General features: G+C 33.7%; 1 protein-coding gene and 1 long non-coding RNA gene across 4 annotated transcripts; one reads left to right on the forward strand and one right to left on the reverse strand.

Annotated features, from left to right (window-relative positions):
- The first annotated feature begins 424 nt into the window (after nucleotides 1-424).
- Nucleotides 425-1,675, forward strand: LOC123205439 (stress enhanced protein 2, chloroplastic-like). Its single transcript, XM_044622390.1, has 2 exons — nucleotides 425-865; nucleotides 980-1,675. Exons 1-2 carry the CDS (start codon nucleotides 548-550, stop codon nucleotides 1,247-1,249), a joined length of 588 nt encoding a protein of 195 aa, XP_044478325.1. The 5' UTR covers nucleotides 425-547; the 3' UTR covers nucleotides 1,250-1,675.
- A 956-nt stretch (nucleotides 1,676-2,631) lies between these two features.
- LOC123205440 lies at nucleotides 2,632-4,495 on the reverse strand. Of its 3 annotated transcripts, none has more exons than XR_006499846.1 (3): nucleotides 4,187-4,495; nucleotides 4,043-4,095; nucleotides 2,632-3,223 (listed from the first exon to the last, which is right to left on the reverse strand). It is a non-coding gene; the product is annotated as an uncharacterized LOC123205440 (long non-coding RNA). The 3 variants fall into 3 exon arrangements; XR_006499847.1 differs by having other exon boundaries at nucleotides 2,632-3,232; XR_006499845.1 differs by having other exon boundaries at nucleotides 2,632-2,930; nucleotides 4,187-4,494.
- Nucleotides 4,496-13,935: the final 9,440 nt, after the last annotated feature.

Consider the following 13,935-nt stretch of genomic DNA (forward strand, 5'->3'; position numbering starts at 1 on the left):
ACTCTTTACATAATTGTTAAAACGTTTCTCACAATGGAATGACAAATTAAAAAAATACTCTTATTTTATTTTTATTTTTATTAAAGAAAGCGTATCTATTTAGAGTCCACACACATCTCTTTCACCTCTTTAATATCGTCACGTTCAAATAATTTTCCATCCATCACTTCAATCTTCAAAGCTACCTCCATAAATCGTCAATAACACTTTCCCTTCACAGCAACGTCAACGACCCTAAGCTCGCCACATGTCCACCAGCCCCGCCACGTCCGTCGATCCATCATCTCACCAACGCTAGCCGACGACGTGTATTCTTCAGCTACCAGGAACAATCCAACAAAATGGATCATCCTTAAGCCCCACAAAAATAAAGACGTGTCACATCAAATTCCTTGCTTCAATATAAAATATTATATTTTTTACATCACCAAACCTGTCTTCAAAATCACGGCGAAGAATCCAACAAAAGCATTTAAAAAAGCCGAGATTCTCTGAATCTCTCTGTAATAACAGACAAATCTCCTCAACCCCCTCCTCTCTCCCCTTCATGGCCTTGGTGGCGCGTGCAATCCACTGCCAACTGGGTTCCCAGAAGCCGGCGGTCGTCAGTCAAGAACAGCCTGCGGTGAGTCCCGTCCAGATCCAGAGACTGAACGTGGGTGAAGGTGAGAACGGGAATAATAAGATCGTTTTGCAGCCACGTGTGTGCACGTTGAGATCGTACGGTTCGGATAAAGCGGGAGTGATAAAGTTGAGAAAGGAAAGTGGAGGTGAAGTCTCAACGTTCTTTGAAACGCTGTCGGATTATATTGAAAGCTCGAAGAAGAGTCAGGACTTCGAGATCATCTCCGGCCGCCTCGCCATGGTTAGACATTATTCAATTAATTACCCGTTAGAATTATTTATTTCTATTCTTTCTATCATCAACAGAAGTTCGACATTTTATGGGGCGTTATGGATTAATTACTCTGTTGTTCAGATTGTGTTTGCAGCAACAGTGATAGAGGAGGCGGTGACCGGAAATTCGTTATTCAGAAAGATAGACGTTGAAGGGATTGCAGAAGCAGGAGGAGTGTGTTTGGGAGCTGTAATATTTGCTGCCATTTTTGCCTGGTTCTCAAGCGCTCGAAATCGAGTAGGTCGGATGTTTACTTTAAGCTGCAACACTTTAATTGATTCACTGATAGACCAGATTGTTGATGGCCTGTTCTACGAGAGTGAGATCAACGACTGGTCGGATGACATTTGAAACCCTTATATATTAACATTAAAATTGTATCTATTCAATCAACTATGTGTGTGTATACATATACATATATATAGAGAGAGAGAGAGACAGGAAGATATGGGTTCCCCTTTTTGAAGGTTATGTGCAATGTATGGTATTGATAACATACATGTACCCCTATTACTGGTGTCGTCGATCTAGTTAACAAGTATGATCTCTTGTAACTGTAGAAGAAGATTTTGAATAGATTGAGAAGGTTTTGGGTTGGAGTAAGATGATGGTTTCATCAAGATTGTGGAGATTTTGAGTTTGTATTTGCGAAATTGGGTTAGGGACTAGGGGAGAAAAAGATTTATCGATATGAGATAGTATTGTACGCTTTAATTACTATATATATACACTTTGTGATCAGCTCTTAATGCTTGGTAATAGAGATTAATTATGTCAGATTACGAGTGGACTCTGTCATGAATCAAACTCTTTTAAATCGGCCCTCACCTTTTTGCAGGTAAATGTGGAACCTACTGACAATTGCACGGTAACCAAAAAACTGAATAAGACTTGGAAAGAAGGACTGACTTCAATAATTTTTCAGTTGAAGATAAATAAAACCGAACAAATAACCAAGACTTTAAATAGACACTCTCCACCTGGTTGTTATCGCACGTACACATGATTTCCTAATTTTTCTTACACTTGGTGGATAACACACTACTTTGACCTATTATACCTTAATTATAAAACTAATATCCAAGAAACACGAAACCAAAAAATTACAACGGTGAAAAGAAAAATCCAAACTTGAATTATTTCTAACATTTCCCCCCTTTAATTCAAAGGAGGGTTTCAACATCAATCATTGAACGAAACTTGATTAATTTAGCTTCAATTACAGCTTTTGTGAGAATATATGTCGGTTGCTCTTCATTGTTGATAATTTGCAGCTCCATAATATTATTTGCAACCATTTCTCGAATGAAATGATACTTTGTCTCAACATGTTTTGTTCTTCCTTGCGGAACCAGATTTTTGGAGAATGCAATTGCCGATTTGGTATTGCAAAAAATCACACTTGCTTCATTTTGTTTTAGCTTCAAGTCTTCCAAGAGTCTCCTAATCCAAACAACTTGACATGTTATGGTTGTTGCAATTGCATATTCATAGTCCTCAACTAAGCAAAACAACGCAACTCTTTCAAGCACTGGAGCAGAATATGTAGCTACAACAACTTGACATGATGTGGTTGTTAAGTTGTTGCAGTTACATACTCTGCTTCAGTGCTTGAATGAGCTGTATAGCTTAGCTTCTTGGAGAACCACTAAAAGGCTCCTAAAACTGGTGGACAATCAACACAATAGCTCACACAACAAAGGATCCAGAAAGCACCCCCAGCAGTATACAAATATTAGAAAGACTGCATAATATCATTCATTCATTTATAAAGTGAAAGCATTTTGATTGTACAAGGCAGTATCCTATTTGGAAAGGGAAGCTAATAAAATTAATCAATGATTACAAGGAACGTCACTGGTTTAATCAAAATAAAGAAATAGGAAAGTTTTGAGTTGAGACAATGAGTACTGGCAGCAGCAGCCAAGCAGAACCAGAAACTGGCAGCCAATCAACACAGTAGCTCACACAGCATAATTTAACCATCAAGCACAGCTCAATCCACAATTACTGCAACAGAAAAGTCACCCATCTGCTGCCTCAGAAAATGAAACACCATAGACAAACGACACAATCATGATCAAAAGGAGACCATAGCAGGGGAAATCCAAAACATTGAGTACAATCATTGCAATTGAACCCTTTTCTTTTACAAACAAATAAACAAGATTGAGGAGGCTGCAACAATAAATATACAAAAAGAGAAAAGGGAAATGCTGGTATTTTCCGGAAGGCGAAACAGAAAGCCTCACAACTGAAGCAGCAGCAGAATCACAACAGAAGGCAAAACAGAAGCCCTCAACCCAACAGCCAAGCAGCACAAACCTGCACTAACTACAAATATACAAATCCAGAATCCAGCGACTAATCAACCGCAACAACTTGACATTTTCTAGACCAGTAGTTATCAAATATAATATGCCCTGAAAAACATTTATTCATTTGTATACTGGTTTGCAATATTCATTTATATACAAGTAGTTGAATGAAAGCAGCAGGTTTTCTTGTGATTGAAACTTTGAATTTAATATACCGTTTTGAATAAACTTTCAGGTTAAAAGAAACTTTGAACCACTGATTTAGCGTACCCAGCCTATATCTTGATGCGTTGCCTAATGTTGGGGCGTTTGACAATTCAAAATTAGTAATCAGTAATGGTAATTTTAATAACCATTTTGTTCACAGCAGATTAAAAGAAAATGTTGCAAAATAATTTTCATAAGCAAAAAACGTGTATATATTCAGTTACTTTGTCCCAATGAGGAATGTACAATATAACAAAAAAATATAAATTATAAACAACAAAAAAATAGAGCATTTCGAACCATTCTGCCTTATTCCCCTTGAGACATGGCAGGTAAGAGAAACAGGCAGCCGGCATTTTTAATATATATTTTAGTTTTATAATTTCTTCCTAAATTTTAATTTTTTTAAAATATATAACTTCACATTTCTGTTAATATATAATTTTTAATTATTTTTAATTTAAAAAAAAAAAAAACAAACAAGAAATTATTCACTGAAGTTTATAGTAGTAAAAAAACAAACAAACAAGAAAGTATCAAATTACATACATTGAAGTTTATAGCAAGGCAGATTCACAACGTTTATACACTGACTAGGGAAGAAAGTGGAAGAACTTACCGTCTATACCAATTTATAACACAAGAAATGGAATAACGGACGTTGGTCTCTGGCTGATAGCATGACGAACAGGGGAGTCAGAAAAAGTCGAAACAAAATAAACATAAACCCCAAAAAAACTATTGAAGAAAGTGGAAGATCTACCCATTTCCGGCGCTGCTGGCATGATGAAAAGGTTAGTCCAAAAAAGTGGAAGACAATGGGAACAACGGATGCCGCTCTCCGGAGCCGCTGATGAATTGGTTTAGGGTTTGTTCTTCGAAATGGTAGCTCGCATATGAGAAGTTACATGAAAGAGAATTAAAGTTTCTCAAAAAGACCAATAGATGACTGTGGTCTCCGACGCTGATAATGAACATATTTCTCACAAACTATCTAATGTGTTCATAGGGTTCTCACGATTAAGTATAGAACACTAATACCTTTATCATAGTTCAACTAATCTTAGGACAATTATCTATTTAATATAATAAATAAATAATATAAATGTCATTTTTGTTAATTAAATATCAATAATTACATTAAACATTAATTGTAATGATTGGCTATAGAACACTATCCTAACACGCGTGTCTATCGATTGGCTAGAACTTACTAGAACATAAAGAGTTTGATAATTGTGGTCCATAGATATATAAGCCAGTACCACAAGTCTATCAATTGGTAATGATATATGACAACTAGGATTAGAAGGGAAGCCTAGAGAGTGGTCATTAAAGTGAGTATATTAATTCCCTTAAGATTATGATAACTTTGAATTGAGATAAAGATAACCTCAGTTACCAAAAAAAGGGAAAGATTTGAATAAAAAATGTAGGATAGATCATTTATGCTTATTGAGTATTTTCTACTCATTCTCTTCTTCTGCATTTTGTAGGTGACAAGATTGAACTGATGTCAATGAGGCAACAAATCAGTGATGAAATGACATGCGAATGATAGGCTTATAGGCGTAGATAGTCATGACTTTAAAACTTGAATAAAAAATGTAGGATACATTGAGTTTAAGATTTGATATTATTATGTTCAGGGATGATTTATAAGACACTGGTTTTTATTTTTTATTAATAAATAGTGCTGATGAACTATACAAATTAAATGTATGCATGTTTGACTTTAGATTTATCAATTTAAATTGAGATTACCATTCATACATATTAGATTTTAGTAGCACTTTATCCCAAAAGATAAAACTTTTGGGTTGGAGTGTTACAGTTGGTATCATACCCTAAATTTTGGAAACCCGAGCATGTAGAATAAATTATGTGTGCTTGAAAATGACTCTGGCATGTCACATTGATCGCTCATGTATGTTTGTCATTGTAAGTAGAATTTAAATTCTTGCCATTTAGATTAATCATATCTTCATAGACTGTGGGTTTGTGAGTAGATTAAGAATGAGAAGGGCATGTAGATTTGCTAAAAATCCTCATGAGGATAACCCATTTAAGTCCCAAAACTCAAGGACTACTGCACCGTATTGAGTGTTTAGGACATTTGAAACTTCATCCATGAAGTGTTAAGGGAGCATTAGAATATTCCTAAAGATGAAAGTGATTCGGTTCAAGTAGTTTTGGTGCTTAGTAAGACCGAAGGGCCCGATCTAAGAGAAGAGGCATTAGCCGTGAGAAAGACATAGTTGCATCAGATTTACAAACTACTACAACCCCACCAGCCATAAAAATTTACTAACATACATGAACTATCCTGCAACAATCAAGGAATAGACAGAGGCATCGAGAGTGTCATGTCCATATTCACCATAATGGATCATGAAAGATGAGTTTTGGTGGATGACCTTATAATTGAAAGACGTCTCCAAATTAACTTGGACAAAATTCAAGAAGATTTTCGACGCTTAATATAAGGTTGTTGGCACAACTTTTACAAGAGATTAAGAGTTTCTTCATCTCTAGCATTGGTTGAGTTCTATGAAGGACTACACTAGGGCTGGACTCGAGTCGAGCCAGCTCGAGCTCGAGCTTGGCTCGGTCGAGCCTGAAACGAGTCGGTCTTAGTTGAGCTCGAGCTACTCATCATATTTTCTAATTAAAATTTTTGATACAAAACGACATCGTTTTGACAAATATATATTAAAAACGATGTCGTTTTGATAACGAAAAACGAGTCGAGCTGAGCCGAGCCGAATTCTAGCCTGAAATGAGCGGCCTTAGTCGAGCTCAAACTCGAGCCACCCATATATGAACTGAGCCAAGCTCGAGCTCAGCTCGGCTCAAATCCAGCCCTAGACTACACCAAGCAATTCAACTCTCTGGTTAGGTATGCTCCTAGCAACAACATTATAACAATAAAAATCTTTAATATCTTTTATTTTTTTAATTTGACAAAAAGAGTTTCAATTCATAAAATCTATATTCCCTTATTCGAATCGACATTATATCACCCAAAGACATTCATTTTAATTTAATAACCCTTTTGGAACGACTTATAAAAAATATTTGTAATTTATTTTTTTTATTGGTGTTTTATAATTACTACTGACTTGAAGTTTGTTTGGTTTTATTTTTCACTCTGTTTTGTATTTTCTTTGTCTAGGCTTCAGAATTGATTCTAAAAACTCTTATATGCCTCAAAATCATGAGCACAAAGAAAACGTGGTATACCTAGATTGGAGAAAGCAAGATTCAAAGTAAGAGTAGTTGCAATAGGCTCTTCACAAAGAGAATACATTGATTATCATGAGATATTCTCTTCTATTGTAAAGTATGCTTCTATTAGACTAATGTTATTTGTTGTTATTCTTTTTAATTTAGAATTAGAACAAATTGATGTTACTATTGCCTTCTTGCATTGAAAATTAGAAGAACAAATATATGTGAAACAACCTGAGCACTTTGTGAAACCTGGTAATGAAAATAAAGTTTGTTTATTTCATAAAATCTTTATATCGTCTTAAACAGTCTCTTAGATAATTGTACAAAAGATTTGATGATTTTGTTATTTCTATTGGCTTTTCCAAATGCACTTATGATCATTGTGTTTATTTGAAGAAAATTGAAAATGAAAGTTTTGTGTACTTATTGATTTATGTAGATGACATTCTTATAACTTTTAAGGATATGGATGTTTTACTTGATTTGAAATATATGTTGAATTTTGAATTTGAAATGAAAGACTTGGGTCTTGCCAAGAGAATATTGGGTATGGATAAAAGAAGAAATAGAATAAAACATTGTTTAACTTTGTCAAATCTGCATATATTATAAAAGTACCTAAACTATATCATATGATCAATGTTGAGTGTGTAAATGTTCTTATGGGTGTTCATTTTATATTGAAGTCTATTGGTTTGTTATCTTCTAAAGAATCTAAGTTTATGAATAATATACCATATTCTAATATGATAAGAAGTCTAATGTAAGCAATGATAAGTACTAGACCAAACATAGCATATACAATTAGTCTTATAAGCATGTTTATGAGTTATCTATGATAACAACTTTGAAATGCAACTAAATGGTTATTAAGATATTTCAAAAGTACATATGATTGTGGCCTGTTTTATGTTGTTGATGCTATTAGTCAAATTTTTGTGAAAAATTTTTGTGATTTAGATTTTGCAATTGATCTTGATAAAAGGAGATCTCTTATTGGTTATGTTTTTACCTTTGGTGAAAATATTGTAAGCTAGACATGTAATTTGTAACACATTGCAGCACTTTCAACGACTGAAGCTAAATACATTGCATTGATTGAAGTTGTCAAGGGGGGACAATGGTTAAAGAGAATTGCTTTCGAGTTGAGATTGAATTCTAGAGGTGTTCAAAATAATTTGAATACCAAACCAAACTGATATTCGAATTGCATTAACGTTTTCGTCAATGTGGCACTGTTTCCTTAACATTAAATCTTGCTGTCTCTCTTCCCTATTTCTTTGCATTAAAGCACACAACTTTTTCTATTCCTTATTTCTCTTGCAAGTTGTAGTAGCCTGACAACCTCATTTTCTATACTTTTTCTACTGCACTTGCTTAGTAACCTTTAAGGGAAATTAATTAAATTAGACACGACATTAGTCATGTGAACCTTTTTTGCACCCTTTAAGTGTGAAGAGGTGCGTCTAGGTGCGAAGAGGTGTGAATAAGTGTGAAGGGGTGTGTTTGAGTGCGAAGAGGTGCATGTAAGTGTGAAGGGGTGCACAAAAGTGCATTAGTGCGACTAGAATAACCTTTCCTTCTCTAGCAACGACAAAGCAACACAATCAATCCGGCAAAATCAATCACATTATAATCCAAACTAATAATACTCTAATCAGAACCTATCAACGTCCAACGAAAATCAAAGCCTTAAAACCCATTTCAAATATTCCTAACTCTATTCAATGTTAACGATGTATAAGGAAACACATTTCGCACCCTTTCGAAAAAACACGCACCTTTTTGAAAAAATATGTACCCTTTTACTCATTTTTGCACCCTTTTGAAAAAATGGGCACCTTTTTGAAAAAATGTGCACCTTTTCACTCATTTTCGCACCATTTCGGAAAAATGCACACCCTTTCAAAAAAACGCATACCCTTTCACATATTTTTGCACCCTTTCAAAAAAAAACGTGCACCTTTTCACTCATTTTCGCACCATTTTCATAAAAACATGCACCCTTTCGCATATTTTCACACCCTTTTGAAGAAAAAGTGCACCTTTTTGCTTATTTTTGTATCCTTTCGGAAAAACTTTCACCCTTTCACACCCATGCATAACCCACACAAATCTTGTATGATTATGTTCATCATTTTGTAAAGATATGTAAATATCAACTATTACATCATAAATTAATTTATTTTTAATCTATAAATCCTAACCATTACTGAAAAATTAATCTGCATACTCTCAAAAATAAAATTTTCCAGAAAAAATTACTTTGAATATGAGGATATTGGATGAATGGTATTCTTAAAATAAAAAATACAATTTGTTTAAAAAGATAACACTGCTAAAATTTTGCCAAAAAAGGTTCATGCCGCTAATTTCGTGTCTATTTTAATTAATTTCCCAACCTTTAATTCATTTTAATTATCCAACAATTTCAAGTTTTTTCTTTTTTTTAATTACTCGGAAATGCTTGAGAACTCATAGAGTTTACCACAGCTAAAGAAGATGATAAGAGCAACCTCACCTTCACACAAAACTGAGAGTTCATAAGCCTTAACAATCCATTTCTTTTCTTTGCAAAAGTCACCTGCCGGTTTATCTTGTTTTCTATCCATCTCAGCTCCACTTTTTCCCTCCTCATCACTAATATATTGTCAGTTACCTGTTTTTAAATCTAAAAGTCAATTATAAAAACCAAAACAAAACGATTTAATTTTCTTTTCTAAATTTTTTCTCTTTTTTGCTTTCTTGTTAAGGGCAAGAAGCTATTCTGTTTTCAATGATTCCAAGTTTGTCGATGATAATTTTAGCATTTTGATCTTGTCTTCTTCAACTATTTTGATTCCATTTTTTTCTCTTTTGTTCTTCGGTCTATGTTCGATGAAAATCAATTGTCTTTTTTAGTTGAAATTTCAATCGACGGCGATGACATTCTCCATTTTCATTAGTCTTCCCAGTATTTTCTATTACTTTTTTGTATTATACAGGTTAGGTTTTATCATACATTCAAAAGATGGATAACTAAAAATTTGGTTCGATTATTTGCTAAAATCGGTTTGGTTGGCAACTGGTTTTTATATAAAATTGGTTTGGTTTCGGTTCAGAATTTTCTTCGAACAAAAAATTTGGTTCAGCTCACAAATCCTTCAAACCAGTTCAGTTATCTGGTTTTGAACATCATTTCTAAATTCTGATCTTCCAAAGATCTTCATTGACTCACAAAGTGCTATCTATCTGATCAAAAATTCTATATTTCATGAAAAAACTAAACACATTGATATAAAATTGTATTTCATCGAGGATGCGTCGGTTGTCGGTTGAATTAGTGTGGATAAAATTTTAAGTGATGTTAACTCAATTAACATCTTAACAAGATCTGTGCATGTGAGTACGTTTAAGGATGCCTTAGATTTACTCAGTCTATCCAGTTTAATTGTGTTGTTGCCTGCAGAGAAATCTCTAGTGAATCAAGTAAGTTGAAGTCCAAGGCGGAGTTTTGTGAAATACCAGACATAAATTTATTAGGTAGTTTGGTAATTTAGCAGTCTTGAGGGAGGTTTTAGTCATTATATACATGAAGGGCATTAACGTCTTTTAAGGGCCAGATTTTATAATTCCAGGTTATTAAAACCTGGGTTAGTTTTGCTAAACGCATTCCACAGCGTTTTCTTTCGTCTTCCTCTTGATTCTCTCTAGATTTAGCAATTCTTATTATCATGTCATATTTATATGGTATCAGTTTAAATTTTATATCAGAGATCTTTAACTTTAATTTAATTCGAACTAAAATTATGTCAAAATCTTTTAACCCTAACTCAACCCTTAAATATTTGAGTTAACCCAATTCGACCCAAATTTATTTGAAATTATCTATTGTTTTTATTTTTTAAATTGTTTTTACCATTTTAATATCTTCACCAAATTACCCTAATCTACTGTTAATAAAACACACAATATAACATTTTGTTTTATTTACAAATGGTATAAAAATTATATACTAAGACTTTTAAAATATATAAATAATCTGAGTAACTAAATCATATTCTTACTATTTAATAATAATATAAAATATTTAAATAAAAATATAAAAAGAGTAAATACAACTATATACAATTGGTAAAAATTTCAATTGTTATTGATGTTGTTCAACATTTTTATAATTTATCTCTAACAAATTTTATTAAAGTAACATTTCTACAAAACATTCAAGTCAATTTGGGTCGTATCGTATTATTTTTGTGTAAACCTTAGCACTATCCAATTTAATTTTAAGTTATATCAAATTGATCTGAAATAAATATCGTGTAAGAAAAACTTACTCTAACTTGATTTTTTTCGTATCAGATTAACGGATCATATTAAAAATTATCAGCTCTAATTCTCACTGTTAGGGTTTTTAGTAAATGCTTCAATCCGCTGTTTTCTCTTAATCCAGCAGCCTAAGTCCTTGAATAAGTGTTTGTAGTGGCTGTGGTGCTTTGGATTTAGAGAGGATTTGCATATGTAATATTAGATTGGCTTCTGGTTCTATAAGTTGTACTCTATTCTTACTAATTAGTGAATTTTGTTAGGGGATTTCTCTGCTTTAGATGTTAGGTTTCGAGTTTGAAACACAAAACAAGTACATTGCTATATTGTTTCTTGATTTATGATGCTTTCTTGATTACTGATGATTTTTGGATAGCTTTAACTGAGAACTTGAATAATATTCAAAATCGGTAACTCTGAATATTAACACTTTTGCATGTCTTGTAATTGCTATTTATCTGTTCTGCATTTATGTTCATTCGCCTCTCTCTAATTCTTTTCTGGTAATTACTGTACACTAACCCATTAAGCATTCAAAAGGGGTGGATATTTTAGTAATAATAGTTACAAAATTTAATTTGACTGGAGTACACCCAAAATCGGTGGTCAAGTGCATTGAACTGTACTATTATGCTTTGCCTAAAATTGGTCCATAATTTTCTCTGTTGTTGCTCGTATGTAAAACTCTTCTTGTAGTATTAAGTATACAATATTAGCCAGCTCATTTATTAACTTCGTGTTTGATTTCAAGACCCTCTTTATGATTGGACCTCCATGGGAGAAAGATGGATTTTCATGGTGGAGTGGGCGCTTACAATGTCCATAGTATTTTAACGGGTGACTTGAAGTTTTTGCAATGACATTCTGCTTAAACTGATATATTAGAATCACAAGTTGCGATGGTTGGAAGGTAGAAGGTTAAATTCTGTAAATCAAATTAGGTTATAATCTTTTGAAAAAATTGAATTTTCGATTTTAGATAGTGTTTTGATGACAGTAGGTCAGACCTGGAAAATCATTGTTTGAGGCCATCTGCAGAGCTGTTGGAAATACCAACATATAGCAGAAGATTTGTTATGTTTTATCTTATAGGATTGATGTGTTGCTTCTCCTCTTTCTTGCTATGTAGGGTATTTCCTGTGGTGGAATCATATTCCTTGCGGGAAGCTACTAAACCGTTTAGTTATCAGTGATATGTTCATCACTTGATATGTTTGTGTCTTCATGTACTGTCTTTTGATGATATTATCCAATCATCATGTGAAAAGGAGTTATCACTGAGGATGTAGTTCCGCTCAGGAAATCTATTGGGGCACCTGGAATGGCTGCTCTTCAGTTTAGTAACAGTTAGTTGTTAATTAATTGTACTACTGTCATTTCAATTTATGATTTTAAGTGATTATTTGAAGTTTGCTTGGTTTGATTTAGTCACTCGGTCTAGTATTTTCTTTGTCCAGGCTTCGGAAGTGATGCTAAAAACCCTCATCTGCCTCAAAATCATGAGTGCAATCAAGTAGTGTACACTGCAACTCATGATAATGACACGTTAAGGGTCCTTTTTCCTCAATCATCAGATAATTTTTTCTGGTTCTTATCGGAAAAATAATAGGAAAATTGCACATGTTGCCTCACAATCTTGACTGAAATAAAGTTGTTTATTCTAACACACAACGACATTATAGAAGTCCTTTATGGACTTGTTTCCCATATTTCTTCACCATAGGAAGGATAATATAAAATACCAACCTAAATGGATCATTGGCTGTTGACCAATTGATATCATTGAATGACAAACCATAGCTTTGTTCCATGATGATCTATAGCTTAATTCTGGTCATGCATGACAGATCAAATATTATAGTTTACGAGAAAAGAATAGTGGCTTGCGCTGATCTTCTGAACTTGACTGAAAGCAATCTCTTTCACGGATTATGAAACTTGGACCAGTAATAGTTATCATTTAATATCATAGATCATAGGCTGGTAGGACAACCTGAAGCAAGAAGAGAAGAACAATGTGAATGTCATCTTTTCTTTTCATTATTTCATCTCTTTAATTATCATGTGAAGTCTCTGCTGGCAGTTTATTACAAATATAATTATTGTTGCAGGTGCTGAAATCTCTTTTTTTAATTTAAAAAAGATGATATCCCTTGGGCACTCATCCAAGCTGATGTATCTTCCGTGGCCCAAACTGCAGTCATACCCATACAAGATATACTTCGGTTTGGGAATGTTGTGCAGATGAACATTCCGGCAACTCTGGTAAAAGATACGTTGATACAAACGAGATGATGATCCATTGTGCCAAACGACTAAAATTGCTTGTTTCTGTGCAGATCTGTTTTGATTAGATTGGGAGAAAAAATCCACTTGAAATTTTCCTGGTCCAGTTAAGAATTTAAGCATGGCTTAATAGTGTTTGAGTGGCTGACTAATAATCTCTTAATGCAAGGGCTTCAAGAGAATACAGTTCATGTGCTTGACTAATAATCTCTCAGGTATGCATTTCTTCTCAGTATATGTCACTGAAGCTTAATGCTCTGCCTCTTTTGTATGATACTGTTTGGAAATTGGGGTTGGAGGATACCAAGCTCTAACACACAAGATAGCTTTATGAAACTCTTAATAATAAATTCAGTGTGGCCTGGTTGGACAAATGTAACATTTGAATTAATCTAACATTCTGAAAAACGGTAGGCAATCTAATTGTAACTAAACAGCATTTTCAATAGCTTCATTGCACTCTACACTTGCCTTCATTGTCATTGCTTCTAATAGAGCTTCATGAATTGCCTTGTTCTTTTTTATGAGTCATCCAGCAAACAAAACCTGCATAAATTCTGATTATTTTAACATTCATCAAATTCACAGAGCCATGAGTTTTGAGGAACTGGAACACGCAGCCCATCTGATAAGATTCTGTTGCTGGTCTTTGCTAAGCTGTTGTTTGCCTCTGTTGATAAATCTCTG

Source organism: Mangifera indica, unplaced genomic scaffold (assembly GCF_011075055.1).
Source record: "Mangifera indica cultivar Alphonso unplaced genomic scaffold, CATAS_Mindica_2.1 Un_0005, whole genome shotgun sequence".
Classification (NCBI taxonomy): Eukaryota; Viridiplantae; Streptophyta; class Magnoliopsida; order Sapindales; family Anacardiaceae; genus Mangifera; species Mangifera indica.